Source organism: Myotis daubentonii, chromosome 18 (assembly GCF_963259705.1).
Source record: "Myotis daubentonii chromosome 18, mMyoDau2.1, whole genome shotgun sequence".
NCBI lineage: Eukaryota > Metazoa > Chordata > Mammalia > Chiroptera > Vespertilionidae > Myotis > Myotis daubentonii.
This window is the reverse complement of record NC_081857.1, coordinates 1,214,792-1,233,467: the sequence shown is the minus strand read 5'-3', so window position 1 is coordinate 1,233,467 and position 18,676 is coordinate 1,214,792. Positions and strand designations below refer to the sequence as shown.

Here is an 18,676-nt window from a genome sequence, read left to right as displayed (position 1 = left end):
GCATGTACCTGGGTTGCGGGCACATCCCCAGTGGGAGATATGCAGGAGGCAGCTGATCGATGTTTCTCTCTCATCGATGTTTCTAACTCTCTATCTCTCTACCTTCCTCTCTGTAAAAAAAATCAATAAAATATATATAAAAAAATAAAATGTTTCATAATAAATATTTTAAAAGTCCTAACATTATTAAAAACTGTGAACATTTTCTGTTGCTGGTTCCATTTGGAAGTATTACAGGGAAACATTCAAACTCATAAATGAAAGGAAATTTGAAGGGATCATTTTTTTTTAATCTTTCATCATTTTTACCCTCCACAGTCTCTTGTGAAAAGAACATTCTTTTTTTTTCCATTGGTTGTACAAATTTTTAATTAAAATAACAAGGAACAGCCATGGCCAGTGTGCTCAATGGTTAGAGCATCAGCCCACACACCAAAGGGTCTTGGGTTCAATTCCCAGTTAAGGGCACATACCTAAGTTGTGGGTTAGCGTCCAGCCCCTGACTGGGGTGCATGTGGAAGGCAATCAGTCGATGTGTCTCTCTCACATCGATATTTTTTTCTCTCTCTCTCCCCCACCCTCCCTCACTTCCACTCTCTCTGAAAAAAAACGATAGAAAAAATATTCTCAGGTGAGTATTAACAAAAAAATATATAAATATATATATTCACAGATATGTATTTATATATATGTATGTATGCAAGAAATATTTTGATTTTTGTTACTGTTTATTTACTTATTGTAGAAATTTCCCCAAACACTCAAAGAGAAAGATTACACACCCAACTTATCACATTTGCCCGTCTTCTCTCTTCCCGCCTGTGCTCCTCCCCGCACCTACCCTTCCATCTCCCCCTGAAGCGCACCCTCGTGCTGCTGCCTGCTGTGCCAGAGCACCGTGCTCTCACTCTCCCAGTCTTCAACATAAACTTACACAGTCAAGTCTAGTTCGTCCCACCTATGTCTGCTCCAGACACTCATGCTCCTCCCTGAGCCTTGGCACGCTGCCACAGTGCCCGACAGGGGATGGGAACTGCTGGAGGGCCTCCACTCCCCACCTCCCGTCCTTTCGATCGATCGATCGCCACTACACTCTGACTGAGGTTACTGCTGGTGTTTATGCAATAGTGGAGCAATTTCACACCTACATGGGCTACTGACATGCTTGTTACATTCTGGTAGACAGAGCACCAGTAGTCTGATAAACAACCCTACAAAATTCACAGGATTTTAAATACCTTTGCAACTCCTAAGAAAGGTGAAGTAGCAATATTAACAACCATTGATACCCCCCTTTTTTTTTAATAGTTTATCGATTTTTAGAGAGAGGAAGGGAGAGGGAGAGAGAGAGAGAAACATCGATGTGAGAGCAAACATCGATCGGCTGCCTCCTGCACATCCCCTACAGGGAATCAATCCTGCAACCCGGACATGTGCCCTGACCGGGAATCAAACTGGCAACCTTTTGGTGCACAAGATGATGCTCAACCAACTGAGCCACACCTGCCAGGGCAATACCCACTTTTATTTGAGAGAAAACATATGGTATTTCCTTTCCCAATCACAATTTTAGAGAATCTACTGTTAGCCTGATCATTTGACTTTAACTTTCATTAAGCTTTCAACTACTGTTTAATACATGACATGAGGTATTTTATTCACTTTTAAAGAAGGCAAGAATTAGCCAGTAAGTGCTGTAACTGGTTTTAGGGAGTGGCGGATTTTAGGACACTTTCTGTGATTTATAAAGCATAAAAAATTTCTACAACATGCTAGGAAATTTGAAGGTTTGTAAAGATGGGAAACTATCAAGTAATCATGAAGAGACAGAATCCCCAGAGTAGCAAGCCATTTATATGCAGAGCTGAAAACCCTTCTATAAGTCAAGAGCAATGCTAAATATACCGATTAAGAACTAGTCTACAGACTAGATTCTGATTTGCCAAACGCACTTCTATCAGGAACTATCAGAGACTAGAGGGCTCAGGAGGCAGAGGAGGAAGGCACGCGCACTTACCAGACTGTGCAGACCTGATTAAACCTTCCTGTAGATTCTCACACCACAAACCCCACCCTAACTTTCCACTACAGATTGGAGGTGCAATTTCAGCACACTGAAACAAACTTTAAAAAACAAAAACAAAAATGTGCTTTGTCCTTGTTTTTAAATCAGGCATTAAAAAAGCACGAAGTGTCAAAACTTACATCTGAACCCACACTTCTCACAGTACTCTGCAGGGCAGGTTTAGCCACAGAAAGTTTTCCATTTATTGGGCTACTGGCCACAGGGGTTGGTACCACACTGACCACGTGATTAGGGAGCGGTGTGGCTCCCCCACTGACCGCCAGGACAGGCTGCGGAGAGGGCAGGACCCCGGACGCCTGCAGCTGTACCAGGGCAGGTTGAGACAGCACCACGGTCTGACCTGGTGGAGAGAAAAGACAGGGGTCAGAGAGCATAGCACTTTGTGGCAGGAAGAGCTGTTCAGCACAGAGATCTGATGTGCAGGTAGAGTGAGAGGTGAGCTCACACTGAGGAATGTGAAACCACCAATCGAGCACAGGCAGCAGCAGCACACATGTGTGCCTTCCCGTGTCCTGTTTTAATGAGCCCAGCTAGATTCCTTCCCTTTCAGGTTCCCATTAACAGTATAATCCCATGTATTTTTCCTCAACTACATACATATCAAGTTTGCTAAGTTATACACAGATTTCCCTAAGTACTAACCCCTGAAATGTATTAGTGCTAAAAGGATTTTTCATATTATAAATTTTAAAAAAACCTTTTATACTGACACACCCAGACCATATTTCAAATGTATGAGTTTTAGAAATACAACCACCAAAAACTACATATATAATAAACAGAGATTCATTAATTCAATGCTTGGATAAACACAGGGCTACAAATATAAAAAATGTTAAAACCATTTGAGATGAATTCTTAGCCAACAAGCACAGGAAATATAAATCTGTAATTTAAAATAGTCTGTAGATGGAGGTGGGGTGGAGGGGGTCCATGGGGGGACAGGGGGACTTCTGTAACACTTTCAGCAATAAAGATAAATTTTTAAAAATTAAAAAGTGAAACAGATTTTCATCTTGAAGGGTGTTTGCTGGTTTCCGTTGTCCAAGAGCTGCATTTAATACCAGATAAGACTCATCATGATCCCGTTTTCTCAAGCTTCCGACCAGAGGAGCTGGTTGCTGAGAATATGGCAGGGATGGTTTCCCCAGGATTTTTACAAACGTATCTCATTTTTAAATATTGGATTAAGCATTCTCCTACTGGGAATTTCTATGGAAGCTTTCTTATCGAGTTATATACCTTTTTCTCTTGCAATGATAATGGCTGTTTCTGGAGTTGTTTTTGCTGTTATTGTTGTAATGTTCATTTTCTATGAGGCTTGCCAAAACTCAGAAGATTCACCTTTCACCTTAGAATTATCAAACCTTAGAAACACTCAGGGGCGCAGAAATATCGATTGTGAAATGGAGGCATGGGCAGCAGGCATTAGACTATAACTTCTACTAAACCCAAATATCTTTTGGCCTTTGGACCCCTGTACACATTGTTTTAAATAGAAATAAACTCTGGCTTATAATAAATAGATAGATAGGTAGATAGATAGATAGATAGATAGATAGATAGATAAAAAAGTGAAATAGTCTGTAGATCACTTCCTTTCCCCTACAAATCTTTTCTTAATCTTCACAGTTAGCATTATCTTAACTAGTTAAGTGCCACGATATTTTGAATTGAGCTCAAAAAGGTCCGCTGCTGTGGCGTACAAATGGTTAAAACGATGCTAATCTGAGCAGAATCAGGATCAACAGCCTAAAGAGGACTTGCAGCACCTAACATGGCTCGTACAGCTTCCCTGGCTGCTGGCGCTTCTTTCCGAGCCGGCCCATTTATCAGGTGCTCAGGCCTCGCCTAACAGCCGCAGCTGCTGGCGCCCACCTAGCAAAATAAAGGCCCTGCAGCAACCGGCAACCAAAATGTCAGGTGCATGTCTAATTGCCTTTAAGGGGAAGCGTTACCCTGTCAGACAGTGTAACAGGAGCCTGCAAAAGTCAGCACCACGTTTCCAAGGAGGAAAACTAAAAATCTGCGCCATGCTTCAGAACACCTGGTTGTTAAGAACATCTGTCTTTGCTTAAAGAAAGAAAATCACTTCTATACAAAGTATAGTTTCAGACGGCCTCAGAAAGCATGCTAAAAGTAGCAGGATTTAATAGCATTTTGTCCCAGATAAATTAGTAAAACACATCTAAGAATAATTTCTAACATTTGTAGTATGTATAATTTACTTAAGCATAAATGATCTTATTTTCCCCTGGAATAGCTTCTTTTATGAAATAAAATCATAAAACAAGGAAATGACTCATAAGCTGACATAAATACAATTAGGCCAAATGCGCAAATAAGGATAATTAATAAATAAATTAGCATATGACCAAGTGTTAGGCATTTTAATAACACTTCCTAAGAAATTAGTCAATCTGGCAGGATGAAGAGTCATGCTCATCACAAGGCAGCCTCACACGGGCCCCGCCCGGAACCCAGCCGCCCTCGCCTCCCATCACAGACACCACATCCCCCACAGTACGGCCCCCACGGTCGCGACTGTCCTTTCCATTTCTTTGGATTGGCAAATGCGTGATGAGGAAAGCCCAGTAAGAACTTAGTAGTAAGTTTAAATGGATCTCAGCTCATTAACCGGAAGGGCAGCCACAAACCTGAAGCCAGCGGCACGGAGACTCAGGAGACAAAGCGCCGCCTGCATCCCAGCGCAGGCTGAGCACCCGGTGGCCGCCTCGACTTCGCTCCTCCTGCCGCCCCAGGGTCCCGGTCTACGGGGAGACCACGGACTCTCACCAGTCCTTCCACAGGGCATGTCAGGAGCACATGCTAAGTCTTCTCGGTTTAAAACTTACACTGAAAAGACCCCAAAAACTCAGGGCGTGGTCACCATGGAGAACAGAGTCCTTTCAGACAGGCCCTCCTTGGGCTCACTCACAGGGGTAGGGCTTTGTCCTATGGCTCTAAACCAGCGGTTCTCAACCTGTGGGTCGCGACCCCTTTGGGGTCGCCTAAGACCATCGGAAAACACATATATAATTACATATTGTTTTTGTGATTAATCACTATGCTTTAATTATGTTCAATTTGTAACAATGAAACTGGGGGTCACCACAACATGAGGAACTGTATTAAAGGGTCACAGCAGTAGGAAGGTTGAGAACCACTGCTCTAAACGCATGCAGAAAAGCAGCCCACACCGTCCTCTCTGTGGAGCTATCGCTGTCTCCTTGCTGACAGCTGCAGCCAGGGGCCGGCCAGGCAGCCCCTCCAGGTCTGGGGCCACATGGCTCCGAGTCCTGCCAGCCTCACTGCCTCCTTTTCTCCACAGTGCACATCAGGCCCTTTAACCACAGTGCCCAGCTACCCTCAAATCAGCCAGCATCTAAGTCAAGGATCAAGACAGAATGGGGAGAAACAACTACATTTCTATACAGTGGGTTTCAGAAAACACTAAAAACTCTCATGGTAGCTCACTAGTCACAGACATGCTCACCAGATCCACACTGCTGTTTGGGGCCTAAAGAGGTAGCAGCTGAAGTTAGTCACCACTGTTCCTAAGGCGGACGTACCCCAGGCTGGTCATCCCCTTTGGCAGCTCAACTTCCCCTCAGGGGTTACCTGCAAGTCCCCGCGATGGGACGCCACTAAGCGTGACTCTGCTCGGTGGCAGTTCCTCCTTTCCAACTGTCTGCAAAGATTTCAAACGATGTAGGAAACATGCACCGCACGCCTAGCATCGCCATGTGACTCTGGGTAAACGCTCTGCCCTGACTTTCCAGCTGTACAGGGACAGGACAACAGCACTCTCCTCAGAGGGGATAGAACAGTGATGGCGAACCCATGACACGCGTGTCAGAGGTGACACGTGAACTCATTTTTTTGGTTGATTTTTCTTTGTTAAATGGCATTTAAATATATAAAATAAATATCAAAAATACAAGTCTTTGTTTTACTATGGTTGCAAATATCAAAAAATTTCTATATGTGACAAGGTACCAGAGTTAAGTTAGGGTTATTCAAAATGCTGACACGCGAGCTCAAAAGGTTCGCCATCACTGGGATAGAAGGCGTCAATAAGCAAACACACTTAAGCACTCAGGTCAGTGTCTGGCACAGACTGGAAACCTACACGTCAGCCATTATTTTTATGAACATCCACCTAGAGAAGAGCTTCCACAGGGCACTGCAGTATCATCATCCACTAGTTCTCACAGTCGCTGTTATTTGATTGTTTACATAAACTTGCTAACTCCCACCTCCTGAGCACAGTGGCCACAGCTCAGCATCCTCCCAGAGGCAATGCAGAGCCTTGATGAAGGCCCGGACTCTGAGCCAGCCACCAAGCTCCAGGCTGATGCTGCCTGTCACCAGCAGAGTGACCTGAGCAAGTACCCACCTCTACCCCCTCCCAATGGTCCGCACAATCTTCTACCGAGAAAGCCCATGACGGGACACCGTCCTCCCTGTTCCTGTTCCCTTCCACATCGTCCAATTCCCAAAGCTCTGGGATTCTACTCCCCTCGCCATGTCCAAGGAAAATCCAGGTCTCCGGCACCTCTCACCCACAGAGCTCACACAACCTTAATGGACGCAGAGGACTTAGGTGTGGAAGTGGCAAAAGCTGTTCAAGGCAGAGAGAATGGTATGAGCCAAGAAACTGGGAAAAACAATTTAGGGACAATGGCCAGATGGGTTGGGTAGAAGAGGGTTTGTAGAAGAGGAGGCTGCTATTATACAAAAAGCGAAAATTAAACGGGGCCAAACCAGGACGGGCCTTACATGCCAGGCTGGAGAATCCCAACTTGATCCTCCAAGAATTCCTTCCTGTGTCCAATGGTAAGATGTTGATCACGGAAGCTCACATCATCACCATGAAACGCTTCTCCTGTATCCCCTCTTCCTCCCTCTCCATTCCCGAATAAATGGGAGGCAGACACTGCAATCTGTGCATGACGATGACGCCTCTCTGGACCCACTGGAAGAGCAGACAAGGGCCTGATCAGCACATGCCCCCAGAACAAGCACCACCTGCAGAACCTGGGAAAGCTCTGGAGTTCTAGGGATGCAGGACTCCAGTTTCTGACACTGAAACACAGTCCGGAAAAGAACACAGTGTCTTCTTGCTACAGGTAAGACCTACTACCTTTAAACAGCCAATGGTCTACGAAGAACAAGCCCTTAGACTAGCCCTTGCTTTATACACTAAACCCTGGTCATGTTAGACTTTTACTTCGTATATGTGCTCTAACTGCTTATGGACTACAATGAGGTTCTTCACAAGTTTAAATTCTTAGCCTTTGGGGGGAGAAACCAAGATGGCGGCATAGGTAAACACCGGAGTTTGCTGCCTCCAACAACCACTTCAAAAATACAACTAAAAGACGGAACGGACATCATCCAGAACCACAGGAAGGCTGGCTGAGTGGAGGTTCTACAACTAGAAGGAAAGAGAAAAGCATACCAAGACTCAGAGGAGGCACAGTGCGGAAGTAAAACACTAAGGTGCGGAGGTGCATGTGGAGAGGGCTGGAAGCTGAGGGCACAATTGTCGTTTTCAATTGGAAGGGAGTCTCAGGCTCTGAGCTCCAGTTCTGGGCGAGTCTCTGGGGACCCAGACTCATACGGGAGAAGCGGGACTGTCTATCATCGGTCGGAACTCTAGGGCAGCTTTCTCTCAGAGGGGCATGCAGCAATTGCCCAGACACTGAGAAGCAGAGCCTCTGAGAGCAGCCATAACTGCTAGGCCTGTCCTGTTGATCCCATGGGACCCGCCCCACCCAAGCTCTGCAGGGAGGCTTTTGCTGGATAGCTTAAGGCAGAGGCTAGATCAGCACCTCCCTAGAGATCCAGGAGCCAGGAGCCACCCAGAGGTCAGAGTGGGACCATCCAGTTTGCAGCTCCGTGGAACCATAAAGGACACACTCAGGGGGTAGACTCAGTGAGCACCAAAGCCCCATTGAAGCAAGTCTTGCCCCGGAGGGGTGTCTCCAACACAGAAGTTCTCCCACTTGCAGACACAGCTGATTCTCACAGCCAATTGGCCTGGAGGTCAATCCCTCCCAGTGATACCTACAACAATCAAGGCTTAACTACAGCAAGACTGTGCACAAAGCCCACAAAGGGGTGCGCCAAGAGTGTCTACCTCAGGTAATTGGGGAGGCTGAACCACTGGGCCCTAGAGGACACTTAGCACAGAAAACCACTTTATCAACACAGGGAAGCATAAAAAAATGCAGAGACAAAGAAAAAGGACACAAATGACAGAAATGGAGGAAAGCAAACGACTGGATATAGAGTTCAAAACCACACTTTTAAGGTTTTTCAAGAATTTTCTAGAAACTGCCAATAAACTTAATGAGACCTACAAGAAATCTAATGAGACCCTCGAGGTTGTGATAAAGGACCAACTAGAAATTAAGCATACACTGACTGAAATAAAGAATAATATACAGAATCCCAACAGCAGACTAGAGGATCGCAAGAATCAAGTCAACAATTTGAAATACGAAGAAGCAAAAAACACCCAACCGGAAAAGCAAAATGAAAAAAGAATCCAAAAATACGAAGATAGTGTAAGGAGCCTCTGGGACAGCTTCAAGTGTACCAACATCCGAATTATACGGGTGCCAGAAGATGAGAGAGAGCAAGATATTGAAAACCTGTTTGAAGAAATAATGACAGAAAACTTCCCCTACCTGGTGAAAGAAATAGACTTACAAGTCCAGGAAGCGCAGAGAACCCCAAACAAAAGGAATCCAAAGAGGACCACACCAAGACACATCATAATTAAAATGCCAAGAGCAAAAAACAAAGAGAGAATCTTAAAAGCAGCAAGAGAAAGAAACTCAGTTACCTACAAGGGAGCACCCATACAACTGTCAGCTGATTTCTCAACAGAAACCATGCAGGCCAGAAGGGAGTGGCAAGAAATACTCAAAGTGATGAATGCCAAGAACCTACAACCAAGATTACTTTATCCAGCAAAGCTATCATTCAGAATTGAAGGTCAGATAAAGAGCTTCACTGATAAGAAAAACTAAAGGAGTTCATCACCACCAAACCAGTATTATATGAAATGCTGAAAGGTATCCTTTAAGAAGAGGAAGAAGAAAAAGGTAAAGATACAAATTATGAACAACAAATACACATCTATCAACAAGTGAATCTGAAAATCAAGTGAACAAATAATCTGGTGATCATAATAGAATCAGGGACATAGAAAGGGAGTGGACTGGCTATTCTTGGGGGGGAAAGGGGTGAGGGGGATGAGGAAAGAGATTGGACAACAATCGTGCACCTATGGATGAGGACAGTGGGTGGGAACTGGGTGGAGGGGAGTTATGGGGGGAAAAAAGAGGAACAACTGTAATAATCTGAACAATAAAGATTTAATTAATCAAAAAAAATAAAAATAAAAAAATGGATAAATTCTTAGCCTTTGGGAAGACAGTTCTTTGGAGGCCCTGAGGAAGGTTTGGAGACTGCAGTGTCCCTATGAAGGTTCACATATGGAGATACACTAAATCTTGCACTTTATGCCACGGAGCTCACAGACGCTTACCGTCATTCAGACCACAAGAACGCCTATCCCACAGGAATGCCACTTCCCACATGAAGAGGCAGCAGTTTGGACCCTGCACCGAGAGGGCAGGCACTTCCGGTTTGCTTGTGCCCCTCCAGCCTCTCACCTAGCTCTGCTTTATATCGATGTCATACTGTCTACGACTGAGGAACAGAAGAGAGAATCAAATTTTTGACCTCGCACTCATTAAAACCAGAGTCCAAAGAAATGAGCTAATAAGCAACCGCTGGAAATGCAGCCATAAAAGCAAATGCAACATTGTGTTTGACAACCCGTACCCCACTGACACCTCGTCCTCCTGGGAGTCCACAGCTAAACCCAGGAAAGGCCCTGCATAGGTGTCCTGGACTCGTGTGGATACGTATGGGCATGAGGGTGATGATGAGTCACCTTTCAGAGCGACAGGAAGGGACGATGATTCCTAAGGCTCAACAGTACCAAAGCCTCAATCATCTCTCAATACTGACTTCAGCTCGGTTCTTAGAGAATCCAGTATGTGTGGCCATCTGGTGGGCGAAATGTAGAAACACACACAGTCTTAACTCCGAAGACAGAAGTCAGGACCCCCAAGGCTGCTCCAGGCCAAGCTCACGCCTCAGAGAGGAAGAGCCTGATTCTGTTGCCAAAACACACGCACTAGACCTGAGACGCGCCCTGTTGTCTCAATACTGACCTCACATTAAAACAAAAGTTCACAGACACAAAAGTCTAAGGATAAAATGTCACCAAAGAAGTTTCGCAGATTTTGTTCTTCATTACGAGTGGCTCCATAAACCACAAGCCCTTCATAATGAAAACTGTGAGAAAAGACATAGGGGATATGCTGATCTAGACAGCCGCTCCCCTGCTGGGACAGGAACCACATGTTAGCCATCGGCAGCATCCCAGAACCAAGGCCAATTCCCCACACACGGCAGGTGCTGGGAGGTGACCACCTGAGTTAAACACCATGTGGCGTGAGCCTGTGGCTGCCAGTCAGTCCCACGCAGCTCGAGCTGCACCTGTACCTTCAGGGGGTGCGGGGTGTATCCTGATAACCGGCTGCTTGGCCACTGGCACCAGCGTGGGCAGCGCCTGAATAACAATGGCTTTCGCAGGAACGCAGGGGTTTGTTTGAGTCTTGGGTGCTGCTGGGAGCAATAAGGGCTTGGGCTGAATTGAAGGTTTGGAATTCATCTGAAGTTTTTTCTTTGGAGTCAGTCCATTTTCTGGAGAAAAACCAAACCACAAATCAATATGAAGACAAGCAAATCTCAGAAAACAGGTTCTATTTTACACCTTTCTCTACACTCTGACCTCTACAGTCGGTTATCTTGAGCTTATGACCTCTGAGTAACAGTTTAAGTATAGTTTAAGTATAGCTACTCCATACCCTAATGAACTGAAGAAAAGTCCTTAATCTGAGGACTGCCTTCCTTACATTGAGGAATAATTGACATTTAACGTTATATTTGTTTCAAATGTACAACATAATGATTCAATATAATATCTGTAGCACCAAGTGATCATTACAGTAAGTCTAGTAACATCTGCCAACATACAGGGACAAGTTATGTTTCTTGTAACGAGAACTGTTAAAGTCTATCTCCTAGCAACTTCCAAACGGGCAAGACAGGGTCACTAAGTGCAGTCGCCATGCTGTCCAAGAGGTCCGGGCTCGCTCATCCCATGGAGAAATGCGGTCCTCTTTCGGACAGCTCAGCTCTGGGTGGAGGGGTGCAGCACTGTGAGGTGCTTATAAAACCCCCGACCATGACCTGCAGGCAACGAGGTCACAGATGTCCCCCCACGGCCCTCACATCCAGCCCTAAGCGGAGGTGAGGGGCTGAGACTACTGTAAGTCTCTTTTGCCTCTAGGGACTGAGACCACCAAGAAGAGGGCTCCTTCCCTGTCCTCTCCCCCTCGGTCCTCAGAACGAACCACACGCTCCCTCCCGCGGTTCCTCTGCGAGTGGGACCTGAGCTCAGGCGAGAGCACGGCAGCTCATCGAGAGGGAATAATACCGGATTTGCTTCTGGGACCCGGGAGGGGCTTGTCTTCTTTCGGTGGCTCAGCTGAGCAAGGACGATTGGCACTTTCTCCATAGAGGGAGAGGGGAGACATCTGGGAGGCGGAAGACAAATCCAGCTCCTCCTGTAGTGAAATCAAACACAAATCACACAGAAGAACACAATCCTTGAGCAGAAAATCATTTAGAAAGAGAGGTAAGACCCACACAGAAACAGAAATACTTCAAGACAACCTCTAGGCAAAGGTGTGATGTATCAGAACCTTTCTAGATTAAGTACTGAGACACTACAGATAAAGCAACACTTTCCACCGACACTGCAAGAACAATAACAAAATACAGCTCTCCGTTAGGAACGCTCACAGGGCTAAGCAAGAGGGTGTGCAGGTGGGAGACTCTGTGAGAAACAAGGCTGCGAGGGAAGTCCGGCCAGGCATGAGGGCCCAGCACATGGAGAATGTGAATTTCACCCTCAGAAGGGTTAGAAGTCACACAAAGGTTTTAGCAAAGGACTGACACAATCAAATGTGTGATTTTGAAAGATTTCTTTGAAGATTCCTCTGTTATGAAGGTTTGGGGAGCAGGGGGCAGAGAGACCAGTTACAATCCTATTGACTTGATGCAGGTGAGATGCTGATGGCCTGGCAGGGCCAAGAAGATGAATCCTGGAGACATGAAGTCCCCGGAACCATCAAGGTTTCATAAATGACGAGATACAGAGCCCGCCAGATATAATGGCCAGAAATATTCATTTGAACTTTTCTTGTTATATTTTCCTTTTCCTCACTTCAAAAAGTACCTAAATCCTTTGGTATTTTCTTTTCCTGGCCTCAGAGCTTTTATCTGGATGGAGAGCACAATCATTTTTAAGGAGCGGCCAGACTTCTGTAAAAATCTCAGTCATCTGAGTACTGTCCCCTACACCAAAAGGTCAAGGATTTGATTCCCGGTCAGGGCACATATCCAGGTTTCGAGTTCGATCACCGGTCAGGGTGTGTACAGGAGGCAACTGATGGATGTTTCTCTCTCTCTCTCTCTCTCTTTCTCTCTCTTTCTTTCCCCTTGCTCTCTCTCTAAAATCAATAAAAACATATCCTCCCCAGGATTAAAGAAAAAAACCTTGGCCATTTCAAAGGCGGGCTAGGCATTGCTCAACTAAGAAGACCATTCATTCCAGGTTCATGGCTGAAGAGTTACAAAAGCAACCATCTTGCCCTGGCCAGTTTGGCTCAGTGGATAGAGCCTCGGCCTGTGGACTGAAGGGTCCCGGGTTCGATTCCAGTCAAGGGCACATGCCTGGTTTGTGGGCTCGATCCCCAGTAGGGAGCATGCAGGAGGCAGTCAATCAATGATTCTCTCTCATCATTGATGTTTCTTTCTCTCCCTCTCCCTTCCTCTTGGAAATCAATAAAAATATATCCTAAATAATAAAGAGGTAATATGCAAATTGACCATCACTCCAACACTCATGATGGCCGCCCCCATGTGAACACAAGATGGCCGGCACAAGATGTCCAGCAGGGGAGGGCAGTTGTGGGTGATCAGGCCAGCAGAGGAGGGCAGTTGGCGGGGACCAGGCTGGCAGGGGAGGGCAGTTAGGGGTGACCAGGCCAGCAGGGGAGCAGTTAGGCGTCGATCAGGCTGACAGGGGAGTGGTTAGGGGGTGATCAGGCTGGCAGGCAGAAGCGGTTAGGGACAATCAGGCAGGCAGGCAGGCAGGCAGGCGAGCAGTTGGGAGCCAGCAGTCCTGGATTGTGAGAGGGGTCCCAGATTGGAGAGGGTGCAGGCTGGGCTCAGGGACACACCCTCCGCCATGTGCACCAGGCCTCTAGTTTTTAAATTAAAAAAAAATAAAGCAACCATCTCAGTCTTTTGTGTCTTCAAAGAATATCTGTTCCAACCAGGAGAGAAGGTGGCAGGGAGGAAAGACAGTAAACAATAAATGAAAAATCCTGAATCCTGGGAAAGTGCAATGAACAAATGAACCAGGGCAAAACCAGGGAAACTCAGCTTTCAGGATCCCAAGGCCCTTCGTCAAGACTCAGTTTCCACAGGATCAGAAGAGATGATGAGCACACTTATGAAATGTTAACTGCCTCCCCTGTACACCACTGTTCAGGCAGCACTACAGCCAAGAGACTGCTACTCACGGGAACATGCTGAGTTGAAGACCAGGAGTCCACTGACTGCGGAGATGACACTGAGCCACTGGAGGAGGCCGGAGAAAGGGGCTGAGGTTCTGCCTTAATATCTTTAACTGAAAAACACAAAGTAAAAACTCAATAAAGTCAACAAGAAGGAAGGTAAAGTTTACTCTTAAAACTCAAACCTGGGGAAGCTAAGGCCACCAAAGTTTATTACCGAGTGAAACTCCGAGATGAGAAAGCAGTCTACCTGCACTCGGACGCAAACCCTGCCACCTCCCCACCTAGCAGTGAGCGTGCTCCCCCTCCGTCTGAACCGAGGTGGGCTCAGGGCTCCTTAAGCAATAGTGCTGTGTGAATTCCTGTTCGTGTGCCAGGCACTCCCACTTGAGCCTCTGAAGCAGACAACCATGAGATAGCATGTGTGAGGAAGGCAAGCTACAGAGAAAGGCCACAAGTAGGCACTCTAGTGGGCAGTCCTCATCTCCAAGACGAGGTCTCCGACAAGTGAGTGAAGAAACCGTAAGAGACTTCTAACCCTGAGATGTCAGGCTGCCCGGCCTTCAAATCTTCCCGCTGAGGCCTGCGCACCATGGAGCTGAGACTTTATCCAGAACCACAGAAGCCCTTCCTGGTGCGCCTGTCCAAACTCCTGACCCCCAGGTTTGAAAGCCGTGGTTTTAAGCCTCTACATTTTAGGGTCATCTATTACATAATAGTGACCAGAACACTGGCCTTGTGCAGCCCACGTGCTCTGAGGGAAGACAGGCATTGAGCAAGATACACAAATACACAAAATGAAGGGACAGGGAGGTGTGGGGAGGGGAGGACTCCAGTCTGTCTCCAGCTCCAAGTCCACCTCCTGTGGTCTGTGATGCAAATCACTCATGCAGGCCCAGCTGGCTTCCGTTAGGGCTGTCAGTGGGGACCCTAGAAGGGTTCTGACAGGCAGAAGGGGAAAAGGGCTTTTCATCCTTGATCATCTTCACTGAAGTGACAGCGTGCCACAGGCCCCAGCTCTTGCCTACACACCCGAGCTCCCCTCCCCAGCCAGGTAGTGCCTCTCCTCAGAGTACATAGCCACACGCATGGGCCCTACACCACGTTCCTAAGTTCTGGTAACCCCAAGATTTTTCCTTTGACTCCCTAAGTCTGTCTGGTTCTCAGGTTAATCTCTTACAGAGATACTAGGGGCCTGGTGTGTGAAATTCATCCACAGGTAGTGTCCCTAGGCCTGGCCAGCAATCAGGGCCGATGGGGGCCTTCCATCCCCTGGCTGCCAGCCAGGGTCTTCCTTTATTCAGCGCTGCCCCCTAGTGGTCAGTGCACATCATAGCGAGCGGTCAAACTCCCAAGGGGGAAATTTGCATATTCGCCTTTTATTATATAGGACTAGAGGACTGGTGCACAAAAATTTGTGCACTCGGGGGGGAGGGGGTGTCCCTCAGCCCAGCCTGTGCCCTCTCACAGTCTGGGACCCCTCGGGAGATAACGACCTGCTGGCTTAGGCCTGCTCCTGGATGGCAGAGGGCAGGCCCAAGCCCTAGGTGCAGCCCCTGGTCGGGCTCAGAGCAGGGCTGATTGGGGAGTTGGGGCACCGCCCCCTGTCATGCACAGAGCAGGGTGGATCGGGAGGTTGCGATGCCACCCTCAGTCACGCTCAGGGTAGGGCCAATCGGGGGGTTGGGGCACCGCCCCCTGTCACACTCAAGGCAGGGTCCATGGGGAGGTTACGGCGCCACCCCCTGTCATGCACAGAGCAGGGCCAATCAGGGGGTTGGGGCGCTGCCCCCTGTCACTCACAGAGCAGGGCCCATCAGGGGGGTTGGGGCTTCGTACCCTGTCACGCACAGAGCAGGGTCGATCAGGGGGTTGGGGAGCTCCCCCATGTCTCGCACAGAACAGGGTCGATCAGGGGGTTGGGGCGCTGCACCCTGTCACACTCAGGGCAGGGTCGATGGGGAGGTTATGGCTCTACCCCGTCACCCACAGAGCAGGGTCGATCAGGGGATTGGGGCGCCGCACCCTGTCACACACAGAGCCGCAGGGTGATCAGGGGGTTGGGGAGCTCCCCCCTACCAGGCACAGAGCAGGGCTGATCAGGGGGTTGGGTGCCTTCCCCTGTCACGAACAGAGCAGGGCGGATAGGGAGGTTGTGGCTCCACCCCCTGTCATACACAGAGCCGCAGGGCGATTAGGGGGTTTGGGCACTGGCCCCTGTCACGCTGATCCTGGTGCCGGGAGGCCTTGCTGCTCTGCTGATCCCGGTGCTGGGAGGCATATTACCCTTTTACTATATAGGATAGAGGCCTGGTGCACGGGTGGGGGCCGGCTGGTCTGCCCTGAAGGGTGTCCTGGATCAGGGTGGGGGTCCCCACTGGGGTGCCTGGCCAGCTTGGATGAGGGGATGATGGCTGTTTGCAGCTGGTTACACCCCCTTCAGGGTGGGGGTCCCCACTGAGGTGCCTGGCCAGTCTGGGTGAGGGGCTGAGGGCTGTTTTCAGGCTGGCGGGTGACTGAAGCTCCCAACCACTCCTTTTCTTCTTATTTTTTTTATTCTGGGCCAGCTTTAGCTCTGAGGCTTGGCTCCAGCTCTTAGGCCTCGGCTGCTGAAAGGAGGTATCTGGTTTGTTTGGGTTCTATAATCGAAACACTGTTTCAACTCCAGCTCTGAGATACCAACAGGCTGAAAGCAGGTTTCTGGGGTTTTGTTTAGCTTCAATATTTGTAACATGTTTCAAACTGCAAGCTCAGAGGCCGGCAACGGCAGGCAGGGAACACTGGAGTCCACCGTCACTGAAGCAAGCAAGCCTCGTGTTCGCTTCAAGCTGCCTGGCTGCCGGCCGCCATCTTGGCTGGCAGTTAATTTGCATATCGCACTGATTAGCCAATGGGAAGGGTAGCGGAGGTACGGCTAATTACCATGTTTCTCTTTTATTAGATAGTATTATATATGTCAAAATTAATATTTCTGATATGAATTCTTTACTTGTGTATGTGACTGAAACATAACTATGAAATTATGATCTACGTTAATAGCAAGAATTTTATGTATGCACAGCCATACAAGGAGTAGGATATACAATCCCTGGAATTTTTTAACCCACCAAGGTAGCCCAATAACCACACCTCATTTTGACTATTACCAAACTACAAAATAAAATGAATCCATTTGAAGTTTTTACCAATGAAGTACATCATTACCTGTGCAGAACTGGTTGTTGATGTCCCAAATGCCTGTCTCCCACGCCATCAAATCCAAATCAAAATCAAGGTTATCAAAACTGTTTTCCTGTAAGTTTCAAAAGATATTAGAAGAATAAAACATATACATCTAGAAATCAAACTATCGCTGCAATTTGCCATATGTAAAATCACTGCTATCACCAAACTTAGTAAGAATAACTTTCTGTTGATTGGTTCACCTTGAAGCCTCACCATGGAGAGACCAGAGAAACCAATGCAGGTACCGAAGCACAGCAGTAACAGCTGGGAAGACCCCCAGGCCCCATTCTTTTTAGTGGGAACAGACCATTACAAGAGTCACATATGTCTCTGTCATAAGAGAGATCCAGCAAAATAAAATAAGTTTTCCCGTTGCCATTAAGGAAAACGACTCAAAGCCAACGCCTACCTGCAACACTGTCTCTATACACAGTGAAAGAGCACAGGCATGCCAGAGACCAGCAGGAATCACAGGGCTCTGCCTGAACCTTCAAATTTACCAAGTGAAGTGGTGATGCATGAAGGAAGGGCCCACAGGAGGACAGGCCACTTTCTTCTTTTGTGGACTGCCCTGTACTTCTCAAATTTCTAAATTTTTTTTAATCCTAGAAGGCAGAACCTAGTTTTTCGGTCAGGGTCACAAACCTCTGAAAGGGACTCTCAGTCTCTTTTCATTCAGATTATAATGTTTCCTTACAGATGAGCACACTCAGGCCATCTGGATCCCCACCCAGACCATATATAGGAATGGGTCTGCCCCCATGATTTCAGAGCCCTCCTGTGAGCTGGAGGCCAAAGTAGTGCCACTGCTATTTACAGTGTCTGGGGTGAGGAGGCAAGAACAGAGTGAAATTAATACACAAACAGTGCAATCAGGTCAAAAGGCAGTCAATAGTAACTCAGTGTGACAGACAATAAAACAGCAGTTAGAGAGAAAGTAAGCCTCAAGCAAAAAATAAAGATTAACCTAGTAATTATTAACAATCATTTGTTTATTGATTGATTGATTGATTGATTGATTGATTTCAGAGAGGAAGGGAGAGAAACATCAATGATGAGAGAGAATCATTGATCACCTGCCTCCTGCACACCCCATACTGGGGATCAAGCCCACAAACCTGGGCATGTGCCCTGACCAGGAATCAAACCCAAAACCCTTTAGTCCACAGGCCAACGCTCTATCCACTGAGCCAAAAAGCTAGGGCATCAACCATCCTATATAATAAAAGTGTAATATGCAAATCGACCAAACGGCAGAATGACCGGTCGCTATGATGCGCACTAACCACCAGGGGGCAGACGCTCAATGCAGGAGCTGCCCCCTGGCCGTCAGTGCGCTCCCACAGGGGGAGTACTGCTCAGCCAGAAGCCGGGCTCACAGCTGGTAAGCACAGCAGCGTTGGTGGGAGCCTCTCCCGCCTCCACTGCAGGCAGGTGGTAAAGAGTGGGGGGTCCTGGACTGCGAGAGCCCCGGACTACGAGAGGGATGTCTGACTCCCAGATTAGGCCCAATCCCTCTAAGATGGCAGGCAGATATCCCCAGGGGTCCCGGACTGTGAAAGGGCGCAGGCCAGGCTGAGGGGCTCCCCCTCCCCCCAGTGTACAAATCTCGTGCACCAGCCCTGTA

At 47.5% G+C, this 18,676-nt stretch overlaps 1 protein-coding gene across 4 annotated transcripts in view; it reads right to left on the bottom strand.

Moving 5' to 3' along the window:
- Window positions 1-18,676, bottom strand: part of ATF6 (activating transcription factor 6) — a 147,140-nt gene that overhangs the window by 105,865 nt on the left and 22,599 nt on the right. For 2 of the 4 annotated variants that reach the window (XM_059674199.1, XM_059674198.1), the window contains exons 4-8: window positions 17,029-17,116; window positions 13,831-13,937; window positions 11,676-11,805; window positions 10,679-10,879; window positions 2,206-2,426 (exon numbers count right to left, since the gene is read on the bottom strand). In XM_059674199.1, coding sequence (XP_059530182.1) covers window positions 2,206-2,426; window positions 10,679-10,879; window positions 11,676-11,805; window positions 13,831-13,937; window positions 17,029-17,116 — 747 coding nt within the window. Of the gene's footprint in view, window positions 1-2,205; window positions 2,427-10,678; window positions 10,880-11,675; window positions 11,808-13,829; window positions 13,938-17,028; window positions 17,117-18,676 lie in introns of all 4 variants that reach the window. The other 2 variants (XM_059674201.1, XM_059674200.1) reach the window with 2 other exon arrangements.